General features: G+C 40.0%; 7 protein-coding genes and 2 non-coding genes across 9 annotated transcripts; 3 read left to right on the top strand and 6 right to left on the bottom strand.

Moving 5' to 3' along the window:
* Positions 1-245: 245 nt before the first annotated feature.
* On the bottom strand, positions 246-1,901 carry IRC10 (Irc10p; the record flags this gene model as incomplete). The annotated part of the gene is made up of 1 exon (XM_056231164.1): positions 246-1,901. One exon carries the CDS (start codon positions 1,899-1,901, stop codon positions 246-248), a length of 1,656 nt encoding a protein of 551 aa, XP_056085010.1.
* Positions 1,902-2,678: 777 nt separating this feature from the next.
* Positions 2,679-4,028, top strand: CMK2 (calmodulin-dependent protein kinase CMK2; the record flags this gene model as incomplete). Its single annotated transcript, XM_056231163.1, has 1 exon — positions 2,679-4,028. The coding sequence occupies one exon, from the start codon at positions 2,679-2,681 to the stop codon at positions 4,026-4,028; it is 1,350 nt and encodes a 449-aa protein (XP_056085009.1).
* A 94-nt stretch (positions 4,029-4,122) lies between these two features.
* Positions 4,123-6,273, bottom strand: ESC8 (Esc8p; the record flags this gene model as incomplete). Its single annotated transcript, XM_056231162.1, has 1 exon — positions 4,123-6,273. The coding sequence occupies one exon, from the start codon at positions 6,271-6,273 to the stop codon at positions 4,123-4,125; it is 2,151 nt and encodes a 716-aa protein (XP_056085008.1).
* A 467-nt stretch (positions 6,274-6,740) lies between these two features.
* Positions 6,741-7,946, top strand: TLG2 (t-SNARE syntaxin TLG2; the record flags this gene model as incomplete). The annotated part of the gene is made up of 1 exon (XM_056231161.1): positions 6,741-7,946. The coding sequence occupies one exon, from the start codon at positions 6,741-6,743 to the stop codon at positions 7,944-7,946; it is 1,206 nt and encodes a 401-aa protein (XP_056085007.1).
* Positions 7,947-8,217: 271 nt separating this feature from the next.
* Positions 8,218-9,858, bottom strand: TOS7 (Tos7p; the record flags this gene model as incomplete). Its single annotated transcript, XM_056231160.1, has 1 exon — positions 8,218-9,858. One exon carries the CDS (start codon positions 9,856-9,858, stop codon positions 8,218-8,220), a length of 1,641 nt encoding a protein of 546 aa, XP_056085006.1.
* A 617-nt stretch (positions 9,859-10,475) lies between these two features.
* On the bottom strand, positions 10,476-10,564 carry Skdi_15.trna7Y. The gene is given in 2 exon segments: positions 10,476-10,511; positions 10,526-10,564. It is a non-coding gene; the product is annotated as a tRNA-Tyr (tRNA).
* Positions 10,565-11,277: 713 nt separating this feature from the next.
* TAT2 (aromatic amino acid transmembrane transporter TAT2) lies at positions 11,278-13,056 on the bottom strand (the record flags this gene model as incomplete). The annotated part of the gene is made up of 1 exon (XM_056231157.1): positions 11,278-13,056. The coding sequence occupies one exon, from the start codon at positions 13,054-13,056 to the stop codon at positions 11,278-11,280; it is 1,779 nt and encodes a 592-aa protein (XP_056085005.1).
* Positions 13,057-13,706: 650 nt separating this feature from the next.
* DIS3 (exosome catalytic subunit DIS3) lies at positions 13,707-16,799 on the top strand (the record flags this gene model as incomplete). Its single annotated transcript, XM_056231156.1, has 1 exon — positions 13,707-16,799. One exon carries the CDS (start codon positions 13,707-13,709, stop codon positions 16,797-16,799), a length of 3,093 nt encoding a protein of 1,030 aa, XP_056085004.1.
* A 209-nt stretch (positions 16,800-17,008) lies between these two features.
* Positions 17,009-17,079, bottom strand: Skdi_15.trna6G. The gene has a single exon. It is a non-coding gene; the product is annotated as a tRNA-Gly (tRNA).
* Positions 17,080-17,449: the final 370 nt, after the last annotated feature.

Raw genomic sequence — 17,449 nt, 5'->3', positions numbered from 1 at the left:
GTAATTAAGAGAAAAAGGAGGTATAAACCCTACAATCGAGGCTCGGAGCAGGACCCACATAATCATTTCACTTTCGCAACTTATCAAAAAGCCTCTTAAGGAATGATGAAAGAGTGTGGGATTGTTTATCTATATAATGTAGCCAGCAAGAAGAATAGAAAGGAAAACGGTTTTATTGGGGACAAAAGCAAGCATTCTTCAGGTTCTATGTCGAAAGTGCCTTTGCAGATGCACAACCAAAACAGTCAATGAACGGAGCTCCTCGAACTATTTTCATCCCAGTTTTCTTTGGCAGCTCTGAGCGCATTTGTAACTCTGTGCAAGTCATTCGTTAATCGTTTGAATTTTTCCCTGGTTTTATTCTGAAAAGTTGAGTGTCCTTGTAACAAATCCTCCCTTTCGTCCCTTACATGAGCGTCCTGGTTGAGACGACATGACTTGATCTTGATACCTCCTCTCGTCAGTATGTTTTTAAAACGTCCGTAGTTTCTCGGAAAACTGACATGCTTCTGCTCATTTTTAGGATTGATTCTTATCATGAGACTTCCTACACTTTGTTCTGGGCCAAGGATAGGATTTGGTGAAAGTAATTTGACACTGTTAGAAGGCGCCAATTTCGGAAGATCTTTCAAGTCAGGGCACATATTGCCTAAGAACGCTGAAGTTTTACCATACGGATCAGGAGCTGGGTTTGAGCTAATCCAATTCGCTGTCCTTTTTGAGATTGTCTTTCCAATTCCAGAGCATACGCTTTTATTTTGCAGTGTTGATGGATATTTAATATCGCCTAAGGCGCTCCCACCGTTAATAGCTGCAATTGGATGCGGCATTTCGTTTGTAAAGGCAGTTTTTTCACCGGAGAGAGTTTCTTTTTGTAATGAAAACGTATCGTTCAATTTAAGCTCCTGGAGGACAGGATCGTTGCTTCTATTAATTTTTTGCAGAGAAAAATTACTTTTCAGTAGATATTCCGTCTTTGCCGAAGTTGAGTTTGGAAACTCGACGGAATACGACTGATTGATGCAGGCGTTTTCATCGCTAGATTGCTTTTTGATCGTCTTTGCTGTGATAACGCCCCGTCCTTCTTTATTAAATTTCGTTTTCAATCTATAGCGCAGGTTCTCTGTGTCACTATTTAGAGGAAGAAAAACTTTTCTCGGGGTTTTTTCCCAATTGACCAATACTTTATAGTTTACTGCAGTAATTTCAAATGAATCTACAGAATCTAGCTTTGACCACTTTACTTGTCGTTTAAATGAAAAGCTCAAGAATTGGCCGATAAATTTTCCAATCTTCACAGAGTCACCATGGAAAACCGCCTTCTTGTTTTTAAGAAAAACATTCGGAATATTGACATTAGTTCTCAGATATAAGATTGTCTCACTCGTAGTTTCATCCTTGTTACTTTCATAAATAAGATCATGAAAATGTTTGATAAGTAAATTGTTTAAATTTGCACGAGGCTCTGCGAAGAGCAACATGTTCACTTTGATCTTCGCAGTGACCTTTTTCATTATTTCAAAATAGGGAGTGAAAACAGCATTGAAAGCACTCGTCAATGTTTGGCTGGCAAAATGAAATGTATTTACAACTTCTTTTCCAGGCCAGTCAAATCGTACCCAATAAACGGTTGGGCACTGAACAAGAACTGGCATACACTCTTCCATTTGTAATATAGATATTAGTATAATGTAGATGTAATTTACCTCATCTGGATGCTCTTTAAAATCGCCGGCGCTGATTTGCTGAATGTATTTGTTAGGACCCGCGAGGAGTTTGAAGTATTGCAACTTCTCCTTATGACTGGGAAAATTGGCAAATCTGGCCAGTCTTAGCATGCCCCTGGAAAATGATACATTGATGCTTTCGAACCCTGGTAATCTGGAATATTCAATGAACATGCTTGAGTTATATGTGGAGAAGACTATCTATCGCCTGTGTTTACCACGGTATATAAACGAAGAAAGGAAAGCCATTTCACTTAATTCCTATAATGCTGTCTCGTCTGGACGCTTTCTGTGGTTACTTAATGAATATTCGCTTTTTCGTGTCTTAATATTTACTGACACAATGGCAGGCACATCGCGGGGCCGGCGGAAAAGCCTATATTAGAGATCGCTATATAGGAAAACTGCTAGCCCACAAAATGAAGAGGCCAGGCCGTAAAGATAACAGTGTCATTTCAAACTGTTACATCGGCCATTTTCAGGGGACTTTTGCTCTTTGATTTCCGTCATTCGCCATTGATTCATTAATACATTTTATCCATTGGTAAATTTGCTTCTAAGACGACGCAAATTGTTCCATTTTCGCAAAAAATAAAGCTAGCTTTCTATAATACACTGATGCCACTTTTGAGCTTTTTGCAGACATATTCCTTTTCACTCTTCATAATTCGATATCAATCGTTGAGTCATCAAACGACTTATGTCAAAGAGGCTTTTCACCACATGCTGTATTTTCGGAGAAATGGCCGCTTTAACGCAGCGCGAAGAGAACAATTGAGGCTTATTTCAGAGCCCTGCCCCTTTGAAGCCATCCATGCATTGTTGTTTTTCTGTTTAGCCCACTAATATAAAAACAATACTGACATTTGCCCAACATCGATTTCAATCTGTCGACCAGGCTTTGATTATCCTCCTTTTTCAAGCTCGTTGCTAATAATAACAACTATAAAAATGCCTAAGGAGTCGGAGTTTATAAATTCGGAATTCCATATAGATGTCCAAGATCCAGAACATCTAAACGGCCATCCTGTAGCGAAATTTATCAACAAATTAAGCGGCCAGCCTGAATCTTACGTCAATAGAACCAATTATATTTTTGGTCGGACTCTGGGTGCTGGATCCTTCGGTGTTGTCAGGCAGGCAAGGAAACTGTCCACAAATGAAGATGTAGCCATTAAAATTCTTTTGAAAAAGGCATTGCAGGGAAACAATGTCCAATTGCAAATGCTTTATGAAGAGCTATCAATTCTTCAGAAGTTGAGCCATCCCAATATTGTTGCTTTTAAAGATTGGTTCGAGTCGAAGGATAAATTTTATATAGTCACTCAGTTAGCCACTGGTGGTGAACTGTTTGATAGGATTCTCTCCAGAGGAAAGTTCACAGAAGTGGATGCTGTTGAAATTGTAGTTCAGATACTTGGTGCTGTGGAGTATATGCATTCTAAAAATGTGGTTCATAGGGACTTGAAGCCTGAGAATGTTTTGTACGTTGACAAATCAGAAAATTCACCTTTGGTGATTGCGGATTTCGGTATAGCGAAACAGCTGAAAGGAAAAGAGGATCTGATATACAAAGCGGCCGGCTCGTTGGGTTACGTGGCGCCAGAAGTGCTTACACAAGATGGACATGGTAAACCCTGTGACATATGGTCAATTGGCGTCATTACTTATACTTTATTATGCGGTTACTCTCCATTCATTGCCGAAAGCGTTGAAGGGTTCATGGAAGAATGTACGGCTTATAGATACCCGGTAACTTTCCACATGCCGTACTGGGATAGCATATCCGTTGATGCAAAGCATTTCATCTTGAAAGCGTTGAGACTAGATCCGGCCGATAGACCAACGGCTACAGAACTATTAGACGATCCATGGATCACCTCAAAGAGAGTTGAAACTAGTAATATTTTACCAGACGTTAAGAGAGGGTTCTCTTTGCGTAAGAAATTGCGTGATGCTATTGAAATAGTTAAGCTCAATAACAGAATTAAGAGACTAAGAAACATGTACTTGTTGGGGGATGATGGTGATAATGATATAGAAGAGAACTCTTTAAATGGAATCGCCCTGGATGGCGTCACGAACTCCTTGAATGATTTACGTTTACAAACCCAAAAGAAAGCGGGAGAACTTACGGAGGAACAGATGAAATTAAAATCTGCATTGACGAAAGATGCCTTCGTTCAAATCGTTAAGGCTGCGACAAAAAACAAGCATAAAGTTTTGGCAGGCGAGGAAGAGGACGATAGCGAGAAAACAGAAGAAGACAATCAGAAGTCGGATTCAAAGGATAGAAACTAGGGACCTCAGTTCGTGTACATAAATTCATATACTATATTTGATATGTAATGTTAGTGACGTCCTTAAGTAATAAGCAGCAGAAGCTTCATTGAATTCAACAGGGTAGGTTTCTTCTGGCGTTACGCCTCAAATTTCTCTTTTCCCTAGAATCATTGTGCTGGTCTCTCACTGGCTCTGAGAAGATTTCTATATCACTGTAATTCACACCCTGATCATTAGCCTCACTGTCAATTTCAATTTTTTCAGGATATTCACTTGCCCTACTGCCATTTTTTTTTTTTGATCTATTCTCATCACTGGAATATTCTGAATCATAATCATCATCAACCTCACTGTCATTTGTGATTTCACCTTCTTTGTCGCTATCTACATCGGCTGAATAATTGTTTTTGCGTATTTGGCGTGAGTTTATTCGTGGATGACGTCGCAAAATACTTTCTGTATTGGCATCCGTAATAGTTTGAATGGTTTCACTTATGAATATACTGAAAATTTTCAAGAATTCGATTAAATTGTCTATGCCTTTCTTTGTATCGTCTACGATATTTTCCTTAAGTGACGATATGCTTTCTAAATACTGAATGAAGCCAGTCAAAGAGTCCAGATCTCCTGAAACTTCAAACCAACGTGACGCCTTAGCCAAACTAGCGTCATTGGAAAGTAAGTCACGGATGCATGCCGAAGTATCGTTACATATAAGCTTGATTTGACAGTTGTTTTCCATTCGTGCAATTCTTGCAGGCGGTTTATTCAGCGCCATTGTATTTTTCTTCTTGAACTTCATATAGTAGTCAACATAAGTCCCCATTTCATTGAAATTGTATGTGGTATTGACTGAATCATAATTGTTGCGAATGCGAAATGGTGGCAAATAAAAATCTCCAAACTTTGGGATCCTCGCGATCATAAACTCCGATGATCTTAACCTGTAAATTTCATCCGCCATAGGATCATCAATTGGTGTGTGCGATAATTCATTCGCAAAATACTTGTTCCATTGTTCATTGACTTTGATGGTGGCTTGTAACTTGTCCGTAATCGGCCTTTCATCCAGTGACTTTCGGACATCCTTTAAATATTTTATTTGCTCATTGATCTCATTTAATTTACTCTCGTCTTGAGATTTCCTCTTCCTTCGGTTTTCCAGTTTTTGATTCATCAAAGAACACAACACCTGAAAACTGTCTAACGCACTTTCGGCTCCACACATAGTAAACCTGGCAACATGAAAAGTTTGATGACTATATCCGGTATCGCCTTTTAAATGAGTAAACCTCTGAATTTCGCTGTGGAAGACGGATGAGTAACTACAATTCCAATCGATCATGCTTCTTAATAGGATTATCCTATCTAATGGCTTCATGGTCAACAAGCCATGTTTACCGATGTTCAAGATATATAATAAATCATTGCTATCACGCCACTCTTGAGGCAAGCCCCATTCCTGTACTCCTGTTCTAAGCTTGCCGGCCAATTTCGCGTATGGATCCTTCAAACTAAGAAACCTCTCTAGCGTGAAATTCTTGTGTGAGTGATTCTCTGTTCCTTTGTCCGAATTAAACAATGTCCTTAACAGGACGCAAAATAGAAGGTTCATTTTATTCTGACAGAGCCTGATATCCTCTATAGAATGTTCAGTCGCAGCTAATTCTAAACCAATTTCCACATCCTGAAATGACAAATTTAATAAATCTTCGGTGAAGGCCGATTTAAATTTGACAATAAACGAAAGAACTTTCATAATATCGCCTGCGTATGGAAGTGAAACGCAAAGAGGAGGCGCCCACTCCCTCTTCATTACTGTCCCTTCAGCCACAAACTTTCGGCTGTCAGAAAATCGTAGAGGAATATTGGGTGACCAATTTAGGGTATATAATGGTCTATTACTATTATTGATATTGACATTAATCAATTCTGTCTTAGTAACGTCGTTTGGGTGAGTTTTGATATTAGAATGTTTACCCATAATGTTTGTCTTTGATCTTTTGGTTTGAAAAGCTTCATCATTGACATCTTCGTCGTTCTCACGCTTATTGGTATGGGTAGCAGCATCGAGCGACTCATCAATGGAACCAATATGAGAAAGGACAACAGGCTTCTCGACAATTTTGATATTTCGGAAATCATCAAAAGTCAATTGGCCCCTTTTCTTGGCCTTAGGTTTTGATAACTTGTTCTGGTGTTGCTTCACAATAGGTTTGTTAACGAAGTCATCGACTAGTTCTATATCAATAATTTCTGTCATATCTGCTTGTTCCTTGTTTATTTCTTCAATGCCAAAAGAAAAAGAATATGTTGGAATGAATCACTCAAAATTTCACAGGTACAAGCTGGGAGTCATTAGACTTGCTCACTTACAGCACATCTTTGTCTGTGAGAGTATTTCATTTATTTCATTAACATAACCATGAGTCGCGTAAACTTCACGCGTTTATATCACCCTGCCTTATGTCTATTCTCTAACCCTATGTTTTTGTAGAAACATGTTTAGGTGCGTCTGTTTTATACAATAAAACCTAATGTAATCTCACTTTAACCCTACGATAGTAAACAAGTCATTAGGGCAGTTTGGCTTTGGGCTTTATCATAGGTGCAAGAAAGTGTACAGTATATATTGCATTCTAGATTCGATTTTAATTATAACAAGGGACAAAACTGCCTTAATTTAGTGTACATCTTATGGTTTGGTGATTTTAGGCGGCTGTTATAATCATGTTTAGAGATAGGACTAACTTATTCTTATCGTACCGCAGGACTTTCCCGCATAATATAACCTTTCCATCCAGGGCACCCTTGGGAGATGATCGAGATATTGAAATGGGTTCGTATCCGATGGCGGATTTGTCCCACGATATATCGGCCAGATTAATGGACGAACGAGAAAATAAGGATACAAGTCATAGTGATGCGTTACCGCCCATATTCATTGATATAGCGCAGGATGTCGATGATTATCTTTTAGAAGTGAGACGATTAAGCGAACAGCTGGCAAGGGTTTATAGGAAGAACTCACTGCCCGGATTTGACGATAAGAGCCATGACGAGGCGTTGATTGAAGATTTAAGTTTCAAAGTCATTCAGATACTACAGAAATGTTACGGAGTTATGAAACGGTTAAAAACAATACATAACTCTCAGTTTGTAGGTGGGAAGCAACTAAGTCGAGAAGAGTTGATCATACTAGACAATTTACAAAAGACGTACGCAGAAAAGATACAAACTGAAAGTAACAAGTTTAGAGTATTACAAAACAATTACTTGAAATTTTTGAATAAGGATGATTTAAAACCTATTCGTAATAGCAGAGCCAATACTGAAGATACGCTGTTATTGGATGATGAAGAAGGAGAGGCAGCAAGAGAAAAGCGAGAAGGCCTCGATATCGAGGACTATTCAAAAAGAACGTTGCAGAGGCAGCAACAGCTGCATGACACCACTGCAGAAGCATATTTGAGAGAACGCGACGAAGAGATTACTCAATTGGCAAGGGGTGTGTTGGAAGTGAGTACCATTTTCAGGGAAATGCAAGATTTGGTTATTGACCAGGGGACCATTGTGGATAGGATAGATTATAATCTGGAGAATACAGTGGTGGAATTGAAAAGTGCAGATAAGGAGTTGAATAAGGCTACACATTACCAAAAGAGAACCCAGAAATGTAAAGTTATCCTACTACTTACATTGTGTGTAATTGCATTGTTTTTCTTCGTCATGTTGAAACCACATGGTGGGGGCGGTGGCGGTAATAGCCATGATAGTAATAATAGCAGTAACGGTAAAAATAATGGCCATAGTAATGATGAAGATAAGGAGTTACCTGCAGCTGTTGAGGTCAGCGACCCCTCTAATAAGGCCCCGAATGCACCTTCTTTGATGGATGAGGAATTCACCGTTTCAGATGGCGATTTTAGACCATGATATACCTCGCTGGGAGACGGTGAAGAAACCTAAGCGGCCTCAACTTGATTTGTTGGTAATTGTATTATGGACGAAAGTGAAAAGCTGGATATATATTTTTAATGAAGTATATAATATGACTATAAAATACAATTTATGTGGGTCGAAGTAGTATTGCAAGAAAAAGAAAAATGAACGACCGTAAGTAGTTGCTGAAAAATGAGCATATATGATTTGATACGACTTTGCCCATTGTGATGTGAAAAATACTGAATGTTTTGACTATTTTTTTTTACCTGAATCCATAAGGATTATTCAATGTTGTGGTGGCCCTGGGCAGATTTTTATTTTGTAACCTCCTCTTGTAGGCGGGTTTGTAACCGTACGTTATGGGGCTTTGGCTTGGTGATGGATTTGAAGAAAAACCGGCTTGTTGTATTGGATTTCTGCGCTGTGGTAGTTGACTTGGGCCAATATTGAAATGAGGATTGTTTTGTAGAATAATATTAGAAGGGTCTGGACCAGCAGGGGCAGTTCTTTGATATAAATTATACTGATGTTGTTGTTGTTGTTGTTGTTGTTGTTGTTGTTGATATGCTAACGGCATTGGATGTGGTTGACCAGCATAAAATCTCATGTTTTGAGGGGCCGCAGCCGTTGATTGGGGCATTTGGTTGTATACTCCTGTGTTGACATCTTTTTGCGATATTGAAGTTAGATTTGAGTCCTTATCGTTGAAAGAAGACATGTTATTGATGTGGTTGTCGTTTGGTTCATTGTACGAGGTCTCCATGATATCATTCAATAGCCTCGAAGGATTCCTGTGAGGGATGACGTCTCTTTGGGAGTAGTCTGAGGATGCCAATGATGGGCTGGATGAAATTCCCGTTTTCGCCAAAAGTACTTTGTTATTTATATTGTTGTCGGTATCACTGCCATTATTTCTCATGTAATCATTGGAAGGACCGCTGCTTTTCAGACCACTTTCACTTTCAATGACAGAATACGTAGAAGTAGACCTTCTCTTGTCATATGCCATACCATCGTCTTCTTCGTAATTGAGTTCAGAGGCATTCGAGTTCCCCATTTCTTTGGCCTCTTTATCGTAAGTGGAGACATCGGATGCAGTGGATGTGGTTACATTCGATAACTTTGGACCTTGTATATGTGAAGTAATATCTGGCAGGACTGTAGCGTTGGTGCGATTTTCGAAACTGTTACTCAATAAATTCGTTCTTGAGTCTCCGCGCATATTGAAATTACCATCAGCATCGATATTGAATCTCTCGGCCGCTGAGTTTGGATATGGCTCGTTCAGCAGCATACCCTTTTCTTCCAATTCTTCCATTTCATCGTCATCTCTAGAACCTGAGCTTCTTGAATAAGCCAAGAATATCAAGGGAACTACTATCAGGGATAAAGCAGCACCCGGTATCAAAATCCATGAGCACCAGGTGACGTGAGGGTAGAACAGTAAAAACGCCACGATGCATATCAAACAAGCAGAAAGAAAGCCTAAAGTGGACAATGCCAAATTGACAAAAAACATGATGGCAGATGCACCACCAACCTTATCACTCGATAATACGTTAATCAAGAGAATACTCATGATGGTAGAAAAAAATGCCAAAAAATTCAGACCAGCAGCAATGGGCGTGACGAAGATGATTTTACCCAGTATGGACCTGGCATTGCTATTAAGCTTCCAGTCACTGTCACTGTCCGATAATTGATCAGGATTGTAATTATAGCTTGCCTTGGAGCAAGAACCATCTTTACAGTAGCCGAATGTACCATATGTGATCTCGTCGTATTTAGAATACCCGATTTGCTTGAAAATTGGAGCTGTGACGGAGCCGATAATGAGGAATGCCATCGTGATAAATTGTGACAGGGCCACAAGGAAGAAAATTACAGAAGAATTTTTCTTCATTATTCTTCGATATAATAATGCGTTAGTGTGTTTCAGCTTCTCTGATTTAACTTAGATCAAAAGAAGAGTACGCTTGAGCTGGCGTATGTGGAGATTTTATTGTTTGGCGTAGTGCTTCCTTGCTTAGATTGCTTGGCACCTGAAGAGATAAGTTATATACCGAAAAAAGAATACGGAAAGAGAGAAGCTATGACTAGCTGATCAAGAAGGTTTCTTATCAACAAGGATAAGAGAAGGCAGAACATGCGTTACGGTGGCTTTCTGACCACCGCAGTAGAATGCAGTGTCTCTGACGCCTGCCTCTTTTTCTAGCTAAAAATATCAAAATACCTGCTGGAGCCAGCCGTCTCTTTTCCTCAGATGTGCCGTGATAAGCCTTTTTGGGCACCCACGCGACGCGAACTGTCTTGACTAGCAGGCTAAGAGAAATTGGGCGCAGCCACGAGAATTCACCTGCAACAAAGGCATCGCGATGTTGCAAAAGTCGTTTCAAAGTTGATTCATCGTAGCCGGGAGTATCGCGATGAAAAGTTACTATTTTTTTGCTTTGCACATAAGTTATAACGTACAGCAAGCACTATTAACATAATAATCTGAGTATGCTCAATCAAAAAATATCCCTCGGGGGCGATTCGAACGCCCGATCTCAAGATTTCGTGGTAATAAATTACAGTCTTGCGCCGTAAACCAACTTGGCTACCGAGGGAGACTCTTTTGGAGGAGTTTTATGTTTCGATCTATATATAATATGTAGTAATAAGCGAGAATGAAAGCAGGATTTTTTTACATTATGTAGAAAGATATTTAAAATACGCGCCGATTGGACATGTCAAATGGTTACTATAGTGTTGATAATTAGTGGTTTAGGAAGTTGTAATAATTACGAATAAGTGCCTCTTTCTTGGTTTATATAAGAGAGATATATAGAACACACGCTGATTGGTTATAGCTCATCTTCTTATATACTAAGTTCTAGTCAATTAATAGATCTTTCTCTTCTTATTGTGGTAGATTCTATTATTAGGATTTAACCACTCCAATATAATCTGTATCACCATAATAATGTTTCTATTCACTTACTACAAGAAAATTAGTATTACGTTAAAGAATGTTCGTCATCACCTACTCCAATTTATAGAATAAGTGTATAATCGTAGTCACTTATTCCAACAATTATCATGCGTATAGAATGTGCTGGAAGTGCCCTCTTGCCATCGTAAACGATGTTATGTTAGTGCCAAGAATGATAATATTCAATCTGTCGTGCAAGTAAAAAAAGAACACATAAATTTTGTGCCTTTTTGTATTTTTTTTTTCATGTCGTTATGCATTATATGTGCTGGAATAATTAATTAGAGTCAGAGAAAGGAAGAAGAAAACTATAGTACATATATAAATTGAAGTTCATGCCCTTTGACGTTAACACCAGAAATGGAACTGTCTCACATACCATGGACGTGAATCTAGGTACTTTTTTTTTTCGGCAATTTCCTGTTTTACAATCTCGATATCGATGTCTTTACGGTCGGTTTCCAAATCGATGTCCTTCAATTCTTTCACCCCCCACCATTTCCCCATTTGGCACCTGTAGTAAATTTTGTGGATGACAAATATAAACACCATTATCAGGGCACACAGGTAATTTTGGAAAAATATTTTGGCCCTTTCCTTACTGCTGGTCCAACCGCCAATGGGCCATAGGGAACAATAGAATTGAGCTATCAAAATCAGGCAATTGATTAGCGCGGAATATACGGAGCCCCAAATACCGACGGCACTAACAAACTCCAATTCGTCCAGCGATTTCCCCTGAGCCTTCATTGCCAATCTAAATCTAACGTGTGACAAATTGATACTCAACCAGACGATGCATGTGGCCAAGCCTGCGATGGCCATTAACCAATTGAAAACTTCGGACATTGAACCTGATTTGACCAAGAATGCTAGCAATCCGAACAGCGAGTTTGCCATGATTCCAACCAGCGGCCTCCCAGCGCGGTCAATATAACCAAACCACCACGGGATAAGGCCTTGATGTGCCATGGAACACAATGTTCTACTGGAAGCGAAGATGCAGGAGTTCCCTACACTCAAAACACTGATTAGAATAACCGCGTTGACAATGGAGGGCAGAACTTTGATATGGTGCAACTTTATGGCGATCACAAAGGGTGAGTTATCTACGGATGATCCACCAAGTAAATTTTGATTTGTATATGGGACCAGGAACCCCACTAGGGTTAGTGACACTAAAAAGAAAAATATAATTCTCCAAAACACTTGTTTGATGGCACTCGGTAAGCCTTTAGGATCCGTTTCTCCCGACGCCAAACATGTCATTTCTATACCACCCAGGGAATACGAGGCAACGACAAGAACAGATAAAACGCCCGGAAACCCGTGGGCTAAACAACCGGGGTCGTGCCAGTATTTGGCGCCAATGAATTCGTGATCGGGTCCTCCGCCACAAATGAGAACAATGCATAATATGATGAATCCGCCAACCGTTATTGCTTTGACGGTGGAAAATGCGAATTCAGCCTCCCCGAAACCTCTGGCACCAAACAAGTTTATGGAGACAATAACCGCGTAAAAGATGGCCACCCAAATCACCGGATCAATGGATGAGTTCCAGTACTGCACGGTCATGGCCGCAGCAATGATTTCTAAGGGTAAAACGAAGAACCACTGTAGCACGTATATGGTCGAAACAACAAAACTTATACTTGGATCTAAAAACCTCGTACCGTAGTTGGCAAATGCCCCAACGACGGGGAACCGCACCGTTATCTCACCCAGCCCATGGACTGTCCCGATAATTTGAGAGCCTGCAATGGTCCAACCCAGGACGACACCCAGAGGACCACCTTCCGCGATGGCTTTACCGCTACCCACGAACAAACCGGTACCTATACTGCCCCCAATGGCAATCATGATCAAGTGTCTGGGCTTCAGTGTTCTTTTCAAATTGCTTGTGTCGAACGAACCGTCCAAAGGAGGCTTGAAAGAATCGACACATCGCTGGAAAATGTTTCTATTATTGTATTGGCCGTCATCATCATGATGGGATGACTTTGAATTGTGCGATGAGGAGGATGTTAATTGCTTGGATTTGTACTCTACAAATTCGACTTTCGATCGCCGTTCCTTAAGCTCCTCACTCGAATCCTTGACAGAAGAAATGAAGTCTTCGGTCATGCGAGAGTGCTGCTTAGTCTATTTTTGATTACTATTTTCTCAGGAAATTTCTCGATCGAACTTAGTAGGAAATTAATTCGCCTCAAGCTCTTGACGAATGAAATGTAGTGTGTAGCAATCTATATATGAAGAAATGAGAATACATTTTACTCAAGTGAATTGCAGGGAACTATAATATGATGAAAATTGTGACTCAAGCAAGATATTGAAAGAAAGAGAAAAAACTACGAGAAACCAGGCAGGTCCGTACCGTTTAACAACATCCCCCCACTCAGAGAAGGTTAGACCACTGACAATTGCAGTAGATACAGTCTATAGATGCAGTAATATGGCAACAAAATTATTCTGAAAATTTTGTCACTGTCATTTAATGCCGTTTCTCTTTTCCCACTGACATGGCGGACAGCAGGAAGAAGGACTCTACATATACGGCAAAAGCGCAAAAACAAGCAAAAAAGTGCCAAAAAAGAAATATTTTGGCGCCGTTAATAAGCAGGGTCTTCCTTTAGGGTACACGAGTATTTCTTAGGTCGTATCTGGATTATTTGATAGTATAGTTAGGTTATTGCAAACCCTAGTATCCGGGTAATAATTATCGTTTTTCGTTTTTTCCATTTCAATTTGAGCTTCTCTCATCTCAGGAAAATTTTATGAGGTTTGCTACTGCGGTGCTTATTAAAGATGAACAAGAGGTTTTGTTTCCGAACAATTTATCAATAGCATCACACAAATCGAGAATGTCGGTTTCTGCTATTGCTCCCAGACGGAAAAGACTTGCAGAAGGTTTGAGTGTCACTCAAAAAGTGTTTGTAAGGTCCCGTAACGGAGGCGCTACCAAGATTGTAAGAGAGCACTATTTGAGATCGGATATTCCATGTCTCTCGAGAAGCTGTACGAAGTGTCCGCAAATTGTTGTCCCCGATGCTCAGAATGAGTTGCCCAGGTTCGTTTTGTCTGATTCTCCCTTAGAGTTAGGCGCGACCATCGGAAAGCACTATGTCGTGCTGGATACCAACGTGGTGTTACAGGCGATCGATCTTTTGGAGAATCCAAATTGTTTTTTCGACGTCATCGTCCCGCAGATTGTTTTGGATGAAGTAAGAAACAAATCGTACCCGGTGTACACGAGATTGAGAACCCTATGTAGAGACAGTGATGATCTCAAGAGATTTATCGTGTTTCATAACGAGTTCAGTGAGCACACCTTCGTGGAGAGACTTCCAAACGAGAGTATTAATGACAGAAATGATAGAGCTATCAGGAGGACCTGTCAATGGTACAGTGAGCACCTGCAACCCTACGGTATAAACGTTGTTCTTGTCAGCAACGATCGTTTGAATAGAGAGGCCGCTACAAAGGAAGAGGATATCAATATAATAACCAAGAGTTTGGTACAGTACGTCGAGTTACTGCCAAACGCAGACGAAATCAGAGATTCTATCCCTCAAATGGACTCCTTTGATAAAGACCTAGGAAGCGACACATTTTCAGATTTCATGTTCCCAGAGTACTATTCCACGGCAAGAGTCATGGGTGGTCTGAAAAACGGTGTTTTGTATCAAGGTACTATTCAAATATCGGAGTACAATTTCTTGGAAGGTTCGTTGAGTCTCCCTAGATTTTCCAAGCCAGTGCTGATTGTGGGCCAGAAAAACTTGAACAGAGCATTCAACGGTGATCAGGTCATTGTAGAACTACTGCCTCAATCGGAATGGAAGGCTCCCTCGTCCATTGTTTTGGACTCTGAACATTTCGACGTTAACGATAATCCCAACATTGAAGCGGGCGATGACGATGAAAATAACGAAGTCTCTTCTAATACCACTATAATTTCCGATAAGCAACGTAGGCTGCTGGCTAGAGATGCTATGATAGCCCAAAGGTCTAAAAAAATCCAGCCCACAGCGAAAGTCGTATACATTCAAAGAAGATCTTGGAGACAGTACGTGGGTCAACTAGCGCCAAGTTCTGTGGACTCACAAAGCAGTAGTACTCAAAATGTCTTCGTTATCTTGATGGATAAATGTCTTCCAAAAGTTAGGATCAGAACAAGACGTGCCGCTGAATTGGTCGATAAAAGGGTCGTGATCTCCATTGATTCATGGCCCGCCACTCATAAATATCCACTGGGTCACTTCGTCAGAGATCTGGGTACGATTGAATCTGCTCAAGCAGAAACTGAAGCTTTACTATTGGAACATGATGTCGAGTATAGGCCTTTTTCCAAAAACGTTTTGGAATGTTTACCTGCAGAGGGCCACGATTGGAAAGCTCCAACGAAGCTGGATGATATGGAAGCTATCGCAAAGGATCCATTATTGACGAAGAGGAAAGACCTTAGAGATAAAGTGATATGTAGTATTGATCCTCCAGGTTGTGTTGACATCGATGATGCACTGCATGCAAGGAAACTTCCAAACGGTAACTGGGAAGTTGGTGTTCATATTGCCGACGTCACTCATTTCGTTAAGCCAAGCACTGCTTTGGATGCAGAAGGTGCCGCAAGAGGTACCTCTGTCTATTTGGTGGACAAGCGTATTGATATGTTGCCTATGCTTTTAGGTACCGATTTGTGTTCTTTGAAACCATACGTTGATAGATTTGCGTTTTCAGTAATGTGGGAATTAGATGACAATGCTGATATTGTAAATGTTGAATTCATGAAATCCGTCATTAAATCTAGAGAAGCATTCTCATATGAGCAAGCACAACTAAGAATTGATGATAAGAATCAAGATGATGAGTTGACATTGGGCATGAGAGCTCTCTTAAAATTGTCTATAAAATTGAAGCAAAAAAGACTAGAGGCAGGTGCCTTGAATTTGGCCTCTCCTGAGGTTAAAGTCCATATGGATAGTGAAACATCAGATCCAAACGAAGTCGAAATCAAAAAGTTACTGGCAACAAACTCCTTAGTTGAAGAATTCATGTTGTTGGCGAACATCTCGGTCGCAAGGAAAATATACGATGCCTTTCCTCAGACTGCAATGCTAAGAAGACACGCAGCTCCACCATCTACAAATTTTGAAACTTTGAATGAAATGCTAAACACAAGGAAAAACATGTCCATATCATTGGAATCATCCAAGGCCTTGGCGGATTCTCTGGATAGGTGTGTTGATTCCGAGGATCCATACTTTAACACCTTAGTTCGTATCATGTCGACACGTTGTATGATGGCGGCCCAGTATTTCTATTCCGGGGCCTACTCCTATCCTGACTTTAGACATTACGGACTAGCTGTTGATATTTATACACACTTCACATCACCTATCAGACGTTACTGTGATGTCGTCGCACATAGACAATTAGCGGGCGCTATTGGGTATGAACCTTTAAGTTTGGCTCACCGTGACAAAAATAAAATGGATATGATTTGCAGAAATATTAACAGAAAACATAGAAATGCCCAATTTGCCGGCAGAGCAAGTATAGAATATTACGTTGGCCAGGTTATGAGAAGTAACGAGTCCACAGAAACCGGTTATATTATTAAAGTTTTCAATAATGGTATAGTTGTGCTGGTTCCCAAGTTTGGCGTCGAGGGATTAATAAGACTGGACAATTTGACCAAGGATCCAAACTCTGCCACCTTCGATGAAGTGGAATACAAATTAACTTTTGTGCCTACAGATTCAAATAAACCAAGAGACGTTTATGTTTTCGATAAGGTTGAAGTTCAAGTGAGATCTGTAATGGACCCTATCACTAGTAAACGTAAAGCAGAATTGCTATTGAAGTAAAAAGGTGGGAAATACCTCAGTGCAAAAGAAAAAAACAAAAAATTCATAATTTATACATAAATACATCATAAAATATTTTAATGTATAATATAAACGATAGATAAATTGGGATCATTTTCTTGAGGGAAAAAATAACGAACTGAAACTGTGCCACGTGAGTTGCTGTCGCTTGATGACGTAGAGTCTTCTTACATCCACGTAAAAAAGAATGCGCAAGCCCGGAATCGAACCGGGGGCCCAACGATGGCAACGTTGGATTTTACCACTAAACCACTTGCGCGTCTTTCATGGGGAAAACAAGGTGCAAATAATGATTTATGCAAGTTTATGGAAGATTCTTAAACCAATGTCCTTCTTGATTAGCCAGTGTTACGCTATCATACTAAAAGTATCCAAACATCAGCTACACGTTATGTTCAATCAAACCTGGCGTAACATTTTTGAGTCAATTGGAGCCAAAAAAAAAAATCCCCAATCTATAGTTATGTCTAATAAAAAATGAAGCCGAATCAGTTTCCATGCGTAATAACTACTACTACGGCTTTGTAAACTTCGGTCCATTTAAAATACATATTGGATGTAGTTATTATTTTCTTACCTTGCGACCTGCCTATTTGAATGCGTTGGTTTGCTGATCAGCTGTGCGTCTG

The sequence above is a fragment of the Saccharomyces kudriavzevii genome (assembly GCF_947243775.1).
Source record: "Saccharomyces kudriavzevii IFO 1802 strain IFO1802 genome assembly, chromosome: 15".
NCBI lineage: Eukaryota > Fungi > Ascomycota > Saccharomycetes > Saccharomycetales > Saccharomycetaceae > Saccharomyces > Saccharomyces kudriavzevii.
Note: the sequence above shows the minus strand (reverse complement) of the source record. Positions and strands in the feature narration are given on the sequence as shown.